General features: G+C 39.8%; 2 protein-coding genes across 2 annotated transcripts; one reads left to right on the forward strand and one right to left on the reverse strand.

Annotated features, from left to right (window-relative positions):
- Positions 1-1,503: 1,503 nt before the first annotated feature.
- On the reverse strand, positions 1,504-2,523 carry LOC131408051 (olfactory receptor 51I1). The gene has a single exon (XM_058544618.1). It carries the CDS (start codon positions 2,521-2,523, stop codon positions 1,579-1,581), a length of 945 nt encoding a protein of 314 aa, XP_058400601.1. The 3' UTR covers positions 1,504-1,578.
- Positions 2,524-16,937: 14,414 nt separating this feature from the next.
- Positions 16,938-17,876, forward strand: LOC131408052 (olfactory receptor 51I2). The gene has a single exon (XM_058544619.1). The coding sequence runs from the start codon at positions 16,938-16,940 to the stop codon at positions 17,874-17,876; it is 939 nt and encodes a 312-aa protein (XP_058400602.1).
- The last annotated feature ends 936 nt before the right edge of the window (positions 17,877-18,812 follow it).

The following is an 18,812-nucleotide window of genomic DNA, read 5'->3' on the forward strand; positions in this document are numbered from 1 at the left end:
TGTAGAAAAGATAAAGAAGTCTCAGAAGAGGTCTTGATCAGGGGACTGGTATGCCTCAAAGACACATTGACAAAGAACCCTTGCCAGATCCTGCATCTTATTGTGACAACTGACTGATGTTTTTCCCCCTGTAGGTTCTGTTGCCCTAGAGGGCAACCTTAAAATTGGAGTTTACCTGAATTTTGAGGTTGAGATTAAGATGGCAGAGGGTGGGAATTGGGAGAAAAAGAAGGGAATCACATGATGGGGCAGGGGCCTCAGAGTGACTGTGGATTGGTTGGAGATTGTTCATCAAATTCTTCTGTGAAGAATGTTTCTACGTTCCAACTGCACCACCTTGTGGAGAGAATAGGCTGCAAGTTTGCATTTGCCTTCACCACCAAAACCATACACCTACTTGTCATGCACTCAGTTCCCCAGCTTCAAAAACTACCCACAATCTGACTTAGGAAATCTCTCAAAATTGTGTTTCCCAAGCTTCTCAGTGTGAAACCTCCCCTTTGTCTAAACAAAACTGTGTGCAATTCTCCCAAATATTCTAGACTGATAGTCTAGGTTAAAGGTTCTCAGCCTTTAACATGTATCAGAATTACTTGGAGGACCTTTTGCTGGACTTCACACCCCCAGAATTTCTGGCTCAGGAGACCTGAGGAAGGGCCTGAGAATTTGCATGCCTAACAAGTTCGCAAAAGATGATAATGATGCTGGTCTGGGAATCACACTTTGAGAACCACCTTTCCACATTCTTGTTATTTATGAGTCTTGTTATTTTTGTTACACATCAGATCAGCACTACCTGAGAGGTGTTCAAAAAGAGAAGTACTGTGCTTCGCAAGCTTTAATCACCCAAGGGTCTTATTAAATGCAGTTCAAATTCAGCAGGTCTCAGTAGGTCTTAAGATTCTGTTTCCCTAACAAACTACCAGACACAACAATGCTGTTGTTCATTGGACCACACTTGGAATAGTAAGGTTCTAAACTTTCTTGCCTAAATAGTTCTTCTCAACTGATTACTTATGCCAAGATCATTACCTTCCCTCTCCCTGCCACTCTGTGCCAAGGACCCTAACTCCTCTCATCCTTCATAAGCTACATCATAAACACACACAAAAACTATTTTGATTTCCACAAACCAAATGGGTCTTCTGTCTAGCATGTGGAGGCACCAAGCCTCCACAGAACGTGTTTGTCTCTAATGTTTATCATTTCTCTAACTCTGGTTGGTAGTAGAATTATTTATATTTAAGCCTATTTGCTTTGCACAACTTCCATTATTCCCATATAAGCCAAACATTTTGCAGGGCATCTGATGCTCTTTTTTATATTTTTCCCTGGATCTGTCTATCTATTTAATAATGTATCTTACTCACCACTATAACATTCTCAGCAACTAGCAAAGGGTTTTCACATGGTAAATGTTCAATACATACTTATGTAATTTTATTGAGTCAGTTATCCTTTTTATTAGTTCCATAGTCACAAGAATCAAGATCCTGAGTTCTTCTCCTTGTTTTAGCATTCCTAAAGTTGTTAAACAAGTCCCAATTCTTTCTCCACAAGAGTTCTCTGCAGTCTTCCTCAGCTCTGAGATTTAAAGAAGACGTTGAGGATTCCTCTGCGTATCTCCTTTGTCTTCACACTGTAGATGATGGGGTTGAGCATGGGGGGTACAAATAAGTAGACGTTGGACATCATGACATGAACAACAGGTGGGGCACTTTTCCAGAAGCGATGGATCATGGAGACAGCAATTGTGGGCACATAAAAGGCCAGCACTGCACAGATGTGTGACATGCAAGTGTTGAGTGCCTTGAGCCGCTGCTTCTGGGATGCAATGGCTAGCACAGTTCTCAGGATAAATGCATAGGAAAGCAGGATGAAAGTTGAGTCTATGCCATAGATGAAAATGATGACAAAGAGCCCATAGATGTTGTTAACATGGATATCTCCACATGCTACTTTCATGAGATCTGGATGGAGGCAGTATGAGTGATGCAAAACATTGCCCATGCAGAAGGGCAGTCGTTTCACCAGAAAAGGGAAAGGAAAGAGAGTGGTGAAGCTCTTGGTAAGGATGCCCAGGCCCATAGCCAAGATACGGCTGTTGGTGAGCACAGTGGCATAATGTAGTGGGTCACAAATAGCTACAAAACGAACAAAGCTCATGGCCAGCAGTATGCCTGATTCCATAAAAGAGAAAGTGTGGATGAAGAACATCTGAACCAAGCAGCCATCGAAGCCAACATGATGGTAGTTGAAGCAGAATGTAGCAAGCACAGTGGGAAGTGTAGAGAAGGACACTCCCAGATCATTGAGAGAAAGCATAGAGAGGAAGTAGTACATGGGCTGGTGCAGAGCAGGTTCCTGAACCACCAGAACGAGGATGCTGAGGTTGCCTATGATGGAGATCAGGTAGAGGATGCAGAAAACCAGGGCAACGCAAGCTTGGCCTGTCTGCAATCCAGGAATGCCTGTCAGCTGGAATGTGGCTGGCTGGAAGAGGGTACCATTGAGGCCCAACATGGCAGGCAGGTCGGAGAATACAGATGGGAGGTGAGCCCAAGGATGTGTTGGGGGAGTTCCTCACTTTCTTTCAGACATCCTGTCTCTAACACAAAAGGTCAGAGTTTGAAAGTGTTTGTCTATGTTCCTGCTTTCCCCGTTAGCCTATGAGCTCTTTGAGGCTAGCAACTAGGCTCTATACATTTCTGTAGCACCAGTGCCCAGTACCTTGTCAAGGCCATAGTAGAAACACTGTGAAGGTGTGATGATCAAGTGTGTGCCCATAATGTGGCAAAGCAACAAGGCAGGAGGCAAGACGAACAGTTTCCTAATCTTCACTTTAAACCGCAGTGTCCCTTCACTTCCTCATCTCACCCCAGCAGCCATTTTCTGGGAATTTGGGGAAAAATAGAAATTAAGATAGGGAAGAGGGCATACTGCCCATGCCTTTAGGAACCCTTTAGTAGATGGTGCAGATGAAACCTCTACAGCTGTAAAATTATGGCTTCAATAACCCTTACTCAGACTTCACCTCAGCCTTCCAATCCCATGGCTACCCCTGAACTTGTCATCACCAAAAACTGTTCCAGCTCTGAAATCTCAAATTTCAGTTTTTTCACATTCTGACCGTAGCCTTCTTCCAGCTCTTTTCCTTCTCATGCCCATGCACTTGTCTTCAGGATCTCAATAATTCTTCCATTTTCTTATGGTCTATTTGTCTACTAGCTCTTCTTTCCTCACTTTTTTTCTTATCTACTCTCCCACTAAGACCAGTATCTTCACCTCCTCTTTGCCTCTCCTTCATTCAGACAGTAAAGCCCACTGTTGATAATTTCTGTAATCAAACTGTGTGTATAGCTGGATAAAACCAAAGAAGGAAGTATGTTATTGGATAAAAGAGACATTACTTACCACTACCTAAATTTTAAACTTATTCACACCATTATCTATTCTTACCACATGGTTTTTGAGAAAGAGATATCTCGCCTTCTCCAAGACCAGGACCTCCACTTTTAGGGTTCCATTTCTTGTTATCTCCTTCAGAGACCTCTTCCACTAGTCCACTGTTTTGTATGTTCAGCCTCTCCCTTTCTGTCCCTTTCCCTTTAGGCAATAAGCATGTGCAAGACCATCCCATCATAAAAACAGAACCTTCCCTCTCCTGCTGCCATTCTATTATCCTTCCCCAATTCTTAGTCAAACTTCTTGAAACACTGTCTCTGTGGATGCCAACAAAGGGGAGCTTGTTTAAGTGTCTGCTTCTCCAATTCCATTCTGAGATCCTCAAGTCAGGATTCAACCTTATTGACTTACCATCTATCACTGCTCAATTTACTGTATGTGGCTCCCACGCTGCCCCTTCCCAACTGAAACTAATTTCTTTATGGTCACTAATGACCTCTTTGTCACTAAATCTAATGAAAACATTCCCTCCCCTTATCCATTTGACCACCCTACCAGAGTTCACATTATTGGTAATTCACCTTATTAGCACTGCTTTCTTTCTTCAGTGGCACCTTCTAGCCCCAATTTTCCTTCTATCTTGTCATCTCCTTCTCTACCTTCTTCACAGAATCTTCTTTCTCTGTCTTTGTCCTTGAGCCTCATCAGCCTAACTCCAAGAAAGATAAGCAACAGTCAGAGTGGGGCAAACTGAAAAACCACATCATAAAGGACTTCTTCTCAGCCTTTATCCAAAATATCTCTATAAGTGTATTTCCATGGTGCTGGATGTACCAAAATTAATGTTCCATTCTGTAGAGTAGAATGGTTGTTGCCAGGGCCTGGGTGCAGGGTAGGGGGTGGGGGAAGATGTTCATCAAAGAGTGCAAACTTCCAGATATAAGATGAATAAGTTCTGGGGATCTAATTACAGAATAGCAACTATAATTAACAATATTGTAACATATACCTGAAAGTCATTGCGAGTAGATCTTAAATATTATCACCACACACACAAAAAAGTAACTATGTAAGGGAATGGAGGTGTTAACTAACTATATACGTGTTACAAATCATCACATTGTATACCTTAAACTTACATATATTTTATGTCAATAGTATCACAATAAAGCTGGAAAATATCTATATTTAAGATTAAAAAAATAAAATAAAACTACATTCTTGACCTTAGACATAATGGCTCCCTTATTCCTTTGACTTTTCTAGGATTTCCATCTTCTTCTAGCCCTCTCTATAAATACAATGAAATTAGATGGTGACTAAAGGCTGCAGAATGTCTAGATATCACTAATGATCCTAAAAGTACACGTGCTGTTGGAAGGAATTTATCTATTCCTTTGTTTTCTCTCTCCTCCAACTGGGAATTCAAAGGAATCCTTTTATCAGTAGGATTTCTTTTTCCTACTCCCCTCTAAACTCTCTTCTTCCCAGCCCAGGTTTAAAGTCAACGTCTCCAAGAAGTCTTCTTAGATCCAGCCTGTCCATATCTGTTTTGTTTTATCATCTTCTCTCCAATATTATTTCTAGATTCAGAAGAAACAGAAGGACTCTTAAGAGCACTAACAAATACTAAAGACTCTCACAAGATAGGTTTACCCCCTGTCCTTAACCCCTGGTCTGTAAATTTAGGTAATCTGCAAGGGCATATTTTATCTATGATCCAGATTTTCCTCACTCTAGAAAGCAACTTTGAAAACTTCTCTGCCACCACCCAATAAACATTTTTTGTTGTTAGGACCACAGGGGTGTCAGTTAAGCCTTCCTAAATGTGACTAATCTAGGAAGAAAGATCAAGAAGATGGAGACAGACACAACAATGTAGCTCTTTTGCACAGGATGTGCATGAGCATGGACACACACGTGGTCACACAGAGGTACCACCAAATATACATTTTTACACTCCTACACACACTTAGGTACTCAGATATTCACAGGTACTCCTCATATCAAACAGGCAGTAACTATCACCCACTCCCTTGGTCTCACATAACATTATCACAACCACAGAATTTAGGAAGGCTCATAGGTACTCATTGGCATCATATACTATGTTTCAAATATCCTGTCACATTTATATCCTCCAGAACACACACCTACAAACATACACACACACATAAACACACAGTGCCACAAATACATCAGCATTAACAGGCCCACAGTAATATCTCTATCAATTATATTCCCATGGCATACTCAACACTAAAAATCCAGCAAAGATTGAAGACCACGATGTTAAATGACTTCATTTCATTTGGTTCTGTGATTTTTCTCTCCAGCTGCACACTTGACAGTTAAGTATATGAGACAATAATTCAAACTGAAGGAGAAAAAATAGTATAGAATGCCCTCAAGACAAAATATAGATCTGATGCATCAGCCCCTTAATCTAAGGGTATGTATTTGGTTTGGTATTAGAGTTTTGATTAAGATGGGAGCCTTGCTTCAGGGTCTATGGTCCTAGGCTTTGGAAGGGAGCATATTTGGCTCACATTTGGAGGGGAAATATGAGGGTCAGAGTGTGCCTGAGGTTGCAGTGAGAGTGTTCAAGTTTGGGACTATTTCTAGATAAGGAGCCAGGTAGGGAATCTGAAGGAGGGACACTCACTGGGTGGCAGACGCTTCTTTTCCGTGTAGCTGGATGTACTGGTCTGTGAGTCCAACCAGTACAGTAGCATCAGCATACTTTCCTCTTTATGAATATCCCAGAATCTCAAAGCTTGTTTGTTTGTGGTGGGAGAAGGGAAAGTGGAAATAATGGAGAAGGTGATATCAACGAGTAGTGAGCTTGGTCATATGAGAGTTACTCCCAGGAGAATCCTCTTCTTGACCCCATCATCCCTGATGTCATCACCCATACCCATTACTCTGTTAATCCTTCCTTGATCAGAGGATGCAAACCACACACACACACACACACACACACACACAAACATACATAGTTATAATATTCTCAGACTCCCACAGATACACCCCTAGACATATTCAGCTATTTATTTAATAACATTCACATTGCCTATTTTAGATCCATACACATACAAACAGATAAAAACAAATACACTCATCAAGTGCCCAATGCTTTAGTCACTAATCACATATCTTGGCACATCAAACACACACTGTGATCTGTGTATTCTTACACTGATTATAAAGACCAATGTAGATTACAGACACAATTTTAGAAATAGTTGGAGACTTATACACATACTTGAAGAAACAATAAAATATGCTTTAAATATACTCAATGCTCACATACTCCAAAGTATATATTTCTAACACATATCAATGTTCTCATCAACAGATGAACAAAATGTTCAACAAATTAATATCATAATATCTATTCACAGATTCATACGTGGAGTTTAACTGCTTTGCATATTTTTTGTACAAATGCATGTCGGCATCCATAAACATGCTTCTGAGGTAAGCATTCTTTTTGCTCCACCAGTATATGGACCCTAAAAATTACAGACTTCATTCAGTTCAACTAAAAACAAACAAAAAATGGAAGAAAAACACATTTTTGAGCACTATTCTGCTCCAGGTATTATTTTCAGCACTGATGTCAGCCAGAGCAATAAGGATTCTTGCAAAGAAGATAAATATTGAAAAACTGATCCTTTGAACAGTCCAGAAAAATACACCTCCAGATGCCACTTAGAAATATGTCATAAACGTATTCCACAACAAAATCAATGCATTTGCCAAAACTTATCTAATGTAAGTGTAAGATCTGTGCATTATATGTTTGAAAGAAATCAAAAAACTACACAAAATATTAAACTTGAATTAATGATATTAATGCCGAAATATTTAGGGGAAAGTGTACTGATGTTGCAACTTTTCAATGTTATGAAGAAAGAGTCATCAATTCTACTTGAGTAGGTAAGGTTTTAAGGATATAAGTAGGTTTTGATTGTGTGCCAATCTTGAAGTACTTCCCAGAGAAATCTAGCTATCTGACTTTAGGAGAGATTATTTTATGAACAGAATTTCTACTCCTCAGAACTTGAGAAATTAAATTACTCTCGTCTTTCACGGATGACAGTGAGTTGACACCTTAAAGGATGCTGACTATGAAGATGAAACTTCATGGAAGATCATGTATCTTACAATGCTAGTGGTACAATAAGACCAAGGTGAATGAATGACTTATGCCTTATTCTATACCAAGGATAGATCTGTTCACCCTCAGATACACTCCTCACTCTTCTGTAGCTCTTATCCATATCACAAGGGTCCAATTATTACTTGAAGAATATCCCAAACTCCAGTGTCAGTTGGCTTTCAGATGGGTTCAGCTGTTGGGAATCATTGACAGACAGAGTATTTCAGTCGCTCCACTCTCCTGCCTAAAGCAGAGTCTTTGGCATGGGTTTGCATCTTTTCCATGGCTCTAGCTTCTGCTGGTTAAGATCACTTTGGCTCCAGCTTCAGCAACACCACCTTTGACTCTCCAGCCTAGGGGTGGTAGTGGCTTCCTGCATTGCAAATCTCTAGGTTGTGTTAGCGTCTGCTGGTCAGCTTCTCATCTCTTTTGAAACTTGTGTAAACAATTCCTGGATTTATTTCATTTTTGTTTTACTGGTTATTATATTATCATCTCTCAGTCTTAATTTCACCTTTTATATTGTTTGTGATATCTGGGCTGGACTTCTGCAAACTGCATTTCTCCTTTGCCTGCCAGTTCCCAAAATCTGCAAATAGGGGGCACTAGAAAGCTGGTGTAGGAAGGAAGACTTGTTCTTTGTTGTTGCCAATGTTAACCCCAGCAACACTTCTTAACCCAAACACCAGTGAATTATTCCAGTGACGTTAGTGGATTCCATCTTGCAGCTTTCCATCATTCCCAGAACCAGTCTTGCCATGACCTCTTAAAAACTTCAGAACAAGCCAGAGAAGACCCCAACCATTCCATCTTAGAGGAGTAAGTTCCATTCTTACAGGGCATCTTGTGTGAACTCTTGAGAGCCCAGTACCACCTAAACAGTGCCCACTCTTCAAAATTCTGAATTTCAGCTCTGCAACACTCCTCCTCTATGCTTGTAAGATTTAATAATTCTAAACCCACCCCTTTCTTCCTGCAGTCCTAGGATTAGCAGGTGCTTCCAGAGTTTGCTACCTCCAACGACACCTTCATATTCCCTTTGTCTTTTGTGCATTCTCTAACACTTGGTTAACAACTTTTTCCATTATTTTTTTTCAATTAAAGGAACGCATGTTGTTCTTATATTCTAAATTGACTGTAAGTCGACCGTGGTTTTTGTTTTGTGTTAGATTGTGACTAATACATATGAATTCAATGGAAATCACTAAATACTGCACCCCAAGTGCTATGTTAAGACCTAGAGACATAGTGGTGACCACAACCAGTGGTATCCTTCTCAGGGAGAATTTATGGTATAGCTGGAAATATAACAAATGAATCAATTGCACTAAATGTGAAAGGACTATTGTCAAGAAGGTAAAGCATATCGTGGGAGCATCTGAGCTTATATTATGCAAATAATGAGAAATAATGAGAAACATTTGAACAGAGAAGTCACTAAAATTTCAAAGATATTTAAACAAGAAACATATTCACAATATTTTTGTCAAAAACAGTAGGGATTGTGGCCAGCCCTGTGACATAGTGGTTAAGTTTGGTGCATTCTGCTTCTGCAGCCTGGATTCATGGCTTTGGATCCTGGGCTCAGACCTACACCACTTATCAGCCATGCTGTGGCAGTGACCCACATATAAAGTAGAGGAAGACTGGCACAGATGTTAGCTCAGGGTTAATCTTCCTCAGCAAAATTAAAGAGTAGGGATCACGAGTTTGTTGATTCAATAAATGCTAACTGAGTACCTACCAGGTGTCCCACAATATTTTAAAAAATGTAGACACAACTGTAACAAAACAGTCAAGGCTATTCTGATGATGTTTATATTTTAGTGGGGAAGACAGACAACAAAAGGTAGTAAGATAATCTCAGAGAGTGAAAAATGGGATGAAGAAAATAAAATTAAATCTAGGAATATGTTGTTATATTCTCAGGTGTTCAAAATGCTTTACATAGTGCCTTGACACTTAGTAAAAACTCAGTATATATTGACTGAATAAACAGAGGAGGCTTGAAGTGACTCGAGCAACGTAGAATCAGGGTTTTGTTTTATTTTGTTTCATTTTGTTTGTGCAGTGTGAAGAAGGAGACAAGGGGCAGTGTGCACTAAAGCATAAGGTTTGATCACGTGGAGCAGAAGGAATCACTTCTACCATAGCTGTTGCGATGGAAGAAGATGAAGAGGGATACGTGGAAGAGAATATAGATGAAAGAAGAGAAGAAGAGAGAGATAGGGAGGAGAAGAGAAGACGAGAAAATGAAAAGAAATAAGGGGAAGGTCTGGAAGAAAAGGGAATATAAGCAAGAGGATGGAGAAGGAGAAGGAGAAAAGTAAAGAAAAGATGAGTAGTAGTTTGGTTACCAGGTGATTTATAACCACTTCCTCCATGGAAATTTCCCTATTCTTTTCTCAGATTTGAAGTGATAATATTTTCTTTAACATCCTAGAAATCGCTGTGATAATCAGCAACACACGCTTTAACGCTGAATTCTCTACTGCTCTGCAAAGATCCCAGCTACAGGTATTCATGCCCCTGTGCAATCCTCTCCCATTGAATGTGGGTGGATTTAGTGACACTTCTAAGTAATAGAATAAGGAGTAAATGACCACGTGTGTGGCAAATACTAGGTTAAAAAAAAAAAAAGAAAAGAAAGGCAATGTGGCATTGCACCATCTGTCTCTCAGATCATTCATTCTGGAAGGATCTATGTCATGAACAGTCCTATGGAAATGGCTACATGACCAGGAACTGAAGCCTCCTGCCAACAGCCACGTGAGCTTGTGGGCAGATACTCCAGACTTAGTCAAGTCTTCGTAGACTGCAGCCCTAGCCAACAGCTTGACTGCAACCTCTTGAGAGACTCTTAGCCAGGACCACTGATTAAGCCATTTCTGGACCCTTGTTCCTTAACGAATAAGTCAAATGTTAATAATTTAATGAGATAATAAGTGTTTGTTATTTTAAGCAGCTGAGTTTTTTGGTAATTTGTTATGCATCAATTGATAGTAACATGGATAAGGCATTCCTATGCCAGAGTTTGAAAAGTTTAATCAAGCCTAGGTATAGACTGCACATTTAACAATGATGTTGGGCTAATTCACTTATTTAATCATTTTATTATTCACAAATATTATTGAGCACCTAATACATACTAGGGGGAGGTGAGAGTAACCAGACCTCTTCTTTCTTCATAGTCTTCACATTGAGTTTTGTGACAATAGCTTGAGAAAATTGTGAACAAATTGATTGACAACACCTGTAACATTTCAGGTAAAATAGAGAAGGAAGAAGTATTTGGGAGAAATCTATTGGTGCCAGAACAAGGGTCAAACTCTTTGGGTTAAAAGAGGCCAAATCCCACGCAATACTCTGAAAATGGCTAGTCGTACATCCCATGTTATTTCCTCACCTAAGGAAATATTTCTCAACTTCATTTTAAAGAAACTGTGAAAATCAGTGAATGGCAGTGAATGTAGATGACACTGTCTTAGGTTACATGTGATAACTGCTAATTTATGGGAATACCTTTAGCTATTTCTCTAAATATGTACACTTGCATTCAGAATGGGCTCACTCCATTCCAAAAGCAATTGCTAAATACCTACATCACATAAAGCTCTGCCAGGCCCTGGATAAGACACGGTTCATGTGATTATGAAGCTGACAATAATTATATTCCTTCATTCATTCTAAACTCCAACCAAGTCCCAGACACTTAGCTAGGTACTGGGGATAATGCAATGAATAATACACAGTGTTCATAATTTATTTAAGGTTGTAGAAAATTTCAGTAGTATTTGATAAACTCTGTAATGGAGAAATGTCAAGGACCCAGAGTGTCATGAAAATCTCAAGAGATTAGGAAAAGAATTGTATAGCTTATAAATAAGGTATGCATAAGAAAAAAAGGTCAAGTTTATAATGGATCTTGCAGCTGTAGGATTCACCAGTAAGAGTTTTAGGTGGCAGAATTCCCTGCAGAGGAAATGATACAGACAAAATCACACAAAGCACAAAGTCATGAAATAGAGTATTTGAGAATCTGTAAGAAGTTCAGTAACTGGCATATAACTAGTTCAGTAACTGAGCTGGCATGTGTTGTCTTAGATCCTGTCCAAAGAATGTATGGTTCTACAAAGGGGAACTGGGTTGTGGATGGAGTCATAAGCAACCATATGGAGTAGGATATATTAGTTTAAATCAAGTGGAGAATAAGTATAAGATGGGGAGAACAAATGCTATAAGGCTCGGAGTGAAGAGAGATCACTGGAAAGAGAAGCAATGAAGGGTCTTGTGTGTATTCAACAGCTGCAATCCTTGCAAGAATGGTTTGATAACAGAGAACAGGCAAATCCCAAATTGTATACTGAAGGTCGGAAAATGGACTTTTGAGAGGAGAAATTCCAGTCTGCTAGGAGTTTGAGATGTCTCGGAATAGAATTTTAAAAGCAATTCTTCATATCTCAAAATGGCTAATAAATGAGGACAATGGATACTATATTCTTAAAGCACAACCATGGGGAAATTTTGAATTAGTTTTTAGAGAACGAGTTAGATGACTTTTAAACACTTTCTCTGAATTCAGTGGTTCTCAACCTGTGGTGCTGTTGTCACCTAGGGGACATTTGGCAATATCTAGAGGTATTTTTGGTTGTCATAACTGGGGTGGAGCATCTACTGGGTACAGAGCAGGGATGCTGCTAAATATCCTGCAACGCACACGTCATCACACCACAACAAAGAATTATCCAGCCCACAATGTTAATAGTGCTGAGGTTGAGAAATTCTGCCCTAATTAGAGGTACAAAAGTTATGCATTAGAGGATTTAAACAAAGATTGCTAAAGCGATCCATTGGAAAGAGTTAAGTTTCCCAACCCACACCCCACACCCAAGAGAAAGGGGTAGGGATGTACTTGCCATTTTTACTTTGAGTCAAAAGAGAGGAAACATATGTCCGCTGAAATTTAGAGAAAGAGAGACACAGCAGATGGGTTCCTTACTTATGCCTGGAAATCTAAATGGAGATAGAAAATTTACTTTGTTATTCTGATAACAGAATTGAATGAGAGACTATTACTATTTGGGGTGGGGCATTTGTTGCAATAGAGGAAGGCTGAGCATTTCCTGGATGGGCTACATAGATAGAGTTGGCATGTGTTGTCTTAGATCCTGTCCAGAAGAATGTATGTTCTACAAAGGGCATCTGGATTGTGAGTGGAGTCATAAGCAACCATATGGAATAGGATACATTAGTTTAAATCGAGTGGAGAAGAAGTAAAAGATAGGGAGAAGGTTCTTCAAATAATCTATGAAAGTACCCAATGAAAGAGTCAGCTTTAAACATTTAACACACCTAGTAAACATGATAGTAGCTAACTGAACCACTAATGACTTGCGAATCTTCCACTTCCCCTTCTCTGTCTTTCCTGGGGAGGAGGAGCCTGAAACCATGGTTAGCAAGTGAGGGATGATGAAAGAAGAAAGGCTGTAACTGAACATGGGAAAGTTTGACTATTCTATGAGGCTTGGCATTCTAATGACTCACCAGAGGGTGTTTTATTATCTGAATGTGAACAGAAATCTTAGGGAACTGAGTTTTCATCCACAAGTGAAGAAAGAACTAGCCTTATTCTATGCATTTAAAGGGATAAGAAAAGTAAAATTAGTTATTGTCTGATTATACTTTATTTGCTGGATATTACATAATCCTGAGATCTCTTAAAAGATAATGAGCTCCTCTCTTATATGCCTACCCATCCATCACAAGATGGTATTTTGCATTGGGTAACAAATTGGTCTGGCAGATTGATGAGTTCTTTTTCACCTAAAAGAGCACTTTCTTTATTCTCACTAGTCATTAAGGACCTCAAGAGACTAAAACCTTCCCAATGCGTTTCCAAGCACAGAGGCAGCATCACTCCTCTCTCTCCTGGGGCTTAGAGTGAGATATAAAAGTGGCAGGCATGAATTCATTTTAGCAGATAGAGAGAAGAACGTGTTGTTCTGTGGGTATGGGCGTCTCTCATCTGTCTGTCTTCTGGTGAGTTCTGAAACCTTGTGTGAGTTAGCTGATGCTCCTGAAGCCTGCTCTAAGAAAGAGTTAGACTGAGAAAGGGGTAGGATGAGGTGAAGAGGGAGAGCCTGTGTGGAGGATATCAGACAGCAGTGTCTTGGTAGATGGGCAGAGCAGGTGGGAAAGTCCCTGGACTCCGGGTTCATGTCCTGGCACTGCAACTAACTGATTGGATAACTCTGGGTAATTCACTGCATTTCTCTAGATAGCTCACTTTCCAGAATAGTTTCCTTGGGATCAATGTTTCCATGATTCATTAACACTGTTGCAAGTTGAGGGAGGAATGCAGGACTCAGAGCACAGGAAATGTTCAGAATTCCAGGAGCGAAGTGGTCACAACCTATTCCGTGACTCAGACTAACAGCTGAGCCGGCACACATGGTCTAACTTTGCTCTTATAAATTCTGAGATAAAATATGTAAAAGTGCTCAGGAGTTTAAAAGGGTAGGAAAAATTAGCTAGTCATAAACTTTAGATGAACATGAATAGCTAAGCATTTCTAATCTTTTACTATTCATGATGTAGATTAAAACCTATGACCATTTAATGGGCCTCTCTGGACATCCCTCCAATCCCATCCCTACCTTATTTTTGCCTTCTTTCAGTACTCTTGCAAATCTTCATAGGCATTCTTTGTTTGATTAGAAATTAAAAAGTAAAATAAAAGAACATCAGAGCCGTAAAGGATGTTTAAAAATGTCTTTAAAAACACAAGGTCTAGAAAGAGAAATAGATTTTTCCAAAGATCACACTGCCAGGGCATGCCAGGGCAGGGGTTGAATCCCAAGACTACTGACCCCCAGACCAAGACCCATTCCCCTAAACCACCCTGGTTCCTATGTGGCTTCACCTAAAGGAAAGATTCTGGGTTACAGGGGCAGAAGAAATTGAGTCCAGCATTGGAGACAGGTACTTTTTGCATCATTTTCTCCACATGAATCTGCCTTTAGCCACTTCCTTTGTTCAAGGATACTTGAGAAATCTTCGTCCAGAAATGTGTACTTCTATTTTCCTTTCGAATTCCTCTCCAACACCTAAGTAATGCCCCAAAGACCTCAGTTAGATATTAGAGAGTCTTAAAGCTCTTTTTTAAATTGAGGTTTTATCACTTACTTGCCATGCACTATAAGGCAACATCCCTCAGTGGGACTCAATTTCCCACGAAGGATTAAATGAGTAAATGGATGTAAAGTTCCTTGCAGAGTATCTAGCACATAGCATGTGCTCAGTAAGTATTGTTTTTTTCTCATTGTATTGTTTTCTTCACATGCATATAGACAACCCACAAGGTCAGTGGCCACTGGGAATGGTAAAGAATGTGATCATGGGACTTCCAGGCAGTCTTTTCCCCACAAATACTAAAACTTATTTCTCCACACTCGGAATGGCTTTGGCCCTGCCCTGCAAGGAATCTTGCTTTCATTGAAGCCTTTTTCTTCTCCCTTCTCTTTCTTTCCCCTTTGTATTAGCACAGTTCTCTTCTGTTTTTGCTTGTTATTTCGTATGATGCTCTGTATGAGAAATGAGAATTGTAGTCAAGTGGGAGAAACAAGAGACAAACAAGGTTGTTCAGTCCTGCATCCCAAGGATCACACTTCTGGAGAGGAGACAGGCATGCACAGACTGAGCTTTAAGACCAGAAAGAATTCATTCAATCGCAGAGAAGTGACCACTGATTTTCCGGGAACCGCAAGAAGATATGAGCTGTACACAGCCCGAAACAATCCAGGAGAGTTCCCACAGTGATAATGCTGCATTACATATCATTCCAGCCTCTCTGCGGCCTTCAGATACCTAGGGCTCCCAGGTTCCCTTCCTCCTCCATTCGCATCAGAAAGGACTCTGAAATTATGTTCTGACCTTGCTTTATAAGAGATTGGAGAGGAAGAAGAAAGGGAAAATAGTGATATGTATTTAGAGTTCCTCTTCCAAAGGAGGAAGCCTTATAAGCCTAAAACCTGTCTTCCAGGTGAAAAGCCTTCTAGCCTTCTCTGACTTCATTCATTAGGAGGGACTGAACATGAAGGGTTTCTAAAACATCAAAATGATAGGAGATTAAAGAATATAATCACTCTCACAAGAAGTAGCTGTGGGTTAGCCTCTAGGAATTGAGTGAGTAACAGATTCTTTGCCACTATAAGAAACTGTAGGTAAATGCAATACATCAAGGTAAAATAGTGCCTATGTGATGAATGGATTAATAACAGTGGGAAAGTAGGAGTCTACAGACATGTAGGTAGAGTGTTTTGTGTGTATACAAATCTACATGTACACCTGAGTGTTATGCACATATAAATGCTGCATATATGTCCATGTGGACGGAGAGTATGAGCATGACCGGGCATGTGCATGTTCAAGAGTATAAAGGTCAAGAGGGAGTGTCAAATATATTTGTAGAATAAGAGTAAGATTGTGAGAGAGAGAGAAGTGTGGGTGAGGGTTCTTAAGAGTATGAATGGGATCCAGTATGAGGCTGATGCAAAGATGCATGAATGTGTCTATGTGAATAATGGGTATTCTGAGAGTACATATGATTGTGTAAGAGTGTGAAAGTCTGTATTTGGAAAAATGCCCTCCCATAGGCTGAATGTTAGTGTACCTATACTATATTTAGGGGAGAATTCATAATTTTTCCTAAAACAGGGACAGCTTTATGCCTTTGCACAAACATATGGCTTCTTTGTTGCTTTTTTTGCAACAACTCTGCCAATGAAAGGCTGATATCCACAGGCAGTCAATTTCCTCCACATCCCTCTGCCTTTTCCCCTCCCCAACCAAAAACACACCGTAATTCAAACTAGCTCTGGGGAATGCTGCCATTAATCAGCAACACATCTGAATTAAGCAACATTTTCAAGGAAATATTTAAGTACCTCCAAGAGTTATTGATAACTCAAATTCCCAGTGTCCTTTTATAATAACTATCTATGAATTGTGGTTAACATATTTCCATTCAATGATGCTTCTAAAACACATTAAAAGTGTGGTTAATACAGTTTAAACATTTTCCTTGTAACTAATTGTATTTTTTAAGCATTTGTCAATGTCTTCCTTCATCCATAAAACAGAGGGAAATATTAGCCTGGTCTATGGACTGATGATCATAAAATGTGAAGAACAGAAGTTTGTCTGCATTTTCCGCAAACCAGTAATTTCAAGAATGCATCAATTTCCAACTTTGTAGACACCACCTGCTGTGTCTCTTACTCCCTAGTTTCTTGTCCTCTAGTAAGTGCAACTCTCAGAAGTCTCCAGGTTAGGTCTGACTCTAAAAAGTCCTTGGCTTCCTCCTGCCATGGGATTGTTCAATGTCACTCACCCTGATTCCTTCCTCCTGACTGGTATCCCTGGTCTGGAGAGTTCTCACTCCTGGCTAGCAGGACCCCTCTGTGTGATGTATGTTGTGGCCCTGGGGGGCAACACAGTTATCCTGCAGGCTGTGCGAGTGGAACCTAGCCTCCATGAGCCCATGTACTACTTCCTGTCCATGCTGTCCTTCAGTGACATGGCCATGTCCATGGCCACACTGCCCACTGTGCTCAGAACTTTCTGCCTTGATGCCCGAAACATTGCTTTTGATGCTTGCCTAATCCAGATGTTTCTCATTCATTCCTTCTCCATGATGGAGTCAGGTATTCTACTGGCCATGAGCTTTGACCGCTATGTGGCCATTTGTGACCCCTTACGCTATGCTACTGTGCTCACTAACCAAGTTATTGTTGGCATGGGTTTAGCTGTGACTGCTCGGAGCTTCATCATCCTCTTTCCTCTTCCTTTCCTCATCAAGAGGCTGCCTATCTGCAGATCCAATGTTCTTTCCCACTCCTACTGCCTTCACCCAGACATGATGAAGCTGGCCTGTGCTGACATCACTATCAACAGCATTTATGGACTCTTTGTTCTTGTATCCACCTTTGGCATGGACTTCTTTTTTATCTTCCTCTCCTATGTGCTCATTCTGCGCTCAGTCTTGGCCATTACTTCCCGTGAGGGACGTCTCAAAGTTCTCAATACATGTGTGTCTCATATCTTGGCTGTCTTTGCATTTTATGTGCCAATGATTGGGGTTTCCACAGTGCACCGCTTTCGGAAGCATGTCCCACGCTACATACATGTCCTCATGTCCAATATTTATCTCTTTGTACCTCCTGTGCTCAACCCTCTCATTTATAGCGCCAAGACAAAGGAGATCCGCCGAGCCATTGTTCACATGTTTCGTCGCATCAAAATGTGACTTTCACATTTGCCTTTAAAACTTGATGTTTATTGTAGACATACACTGCTATCCATGGTGTCATCATCATCATCATCATATCATCATGAAGAATAAGATAGAGATGTACACTGGGAAAAAGCTAAAAGATCCGGAAATGGAGCTCGGAGCTGTAATACTTAAAACAAATGAGTAGTACATTCTAGAAACATCAACAGCATCATTAGAAAGATAAATATTGAAAGCAATTGTGTAATTAGACAGAAATTTAAGGAGAAGAGTTAATCTAAGCCAGGAATTATTTTCTATAAGAATAAATATTACTAATGTAATAATAATCAAATATTGTGTCCTTAAAAGTGCCAGGTTTTGTTCTAAATTATTTATGTGCATTAATTCATTTAATCTTCATAAAAATCTTATGAGGTAAAGAAAACTAAGTAAATTGTTTAGAGTAATACAGATAAAATGCAATCCAGATAAGATTCAATATTGGTTGGTAGTTGTACCCAACCACTACAAATACTACCTAACTGTCTAATTGGCATCACTATTAACATTACCATTGCTACCCTTGCTTTCACCACCATTTTCATTCCTAAGCATTCATGAGTTGTTTTAACTTCACAAAGTGAAATATGATATACTGTCAGAACTTGTCATAAGATGTATAAACAAATATGACCCAGGAAAATTGATGCCTAGAAGAAACTACAGACTCTTCCCTGCTTCCTTTATCTATTCACCACTCAATCCTCCCCCAAGGAAAATAATGATCAACAGCTGAAACATAAACTTTTTTTTTTTACCTTGTACTAGATGAATGATTTCTCTTTCTCTTTCCTTCTTGGGGTATTCATGTCTTTCCATACATTGACATGATAACAGACATCAGAAATTATGTCCTTCTAGGATTTCCAGCTCCAAAAAGCCCTGAGATAGGCAAAGTAGACCATT

This window comes from Diceros bicornis, chromosome 7 (genome assembly GCF_020826845.1).
Source record: "Diceros bicornis minor isolate mBicDic1 chromosome 7, mDicBic1.mat.cur, whole genome shotgun sequence".
Lineage (NCBI taxonomy): Eukaryota > Metazoa > Chordata > Mammalia > Perissodactyla > Rhinocerotidae > Diceros > Diceros bicornis.

Coding starts and splice junctions, on each gene's coding strand:
- LOC131408052 (XM_058544619.1), top strand. CDS start 16,938: ATGGGATTGTTCAATGTCACTCACCCTGATTCCTTCCTCCTGACTGGT.
- LOC131408051 (XM_058544618.1), bottom strand. CDS start 2,523: ATGTTGGGCCTCAATGGTACCCTCTTCCAGCCAGCCACATTCCAGCTG.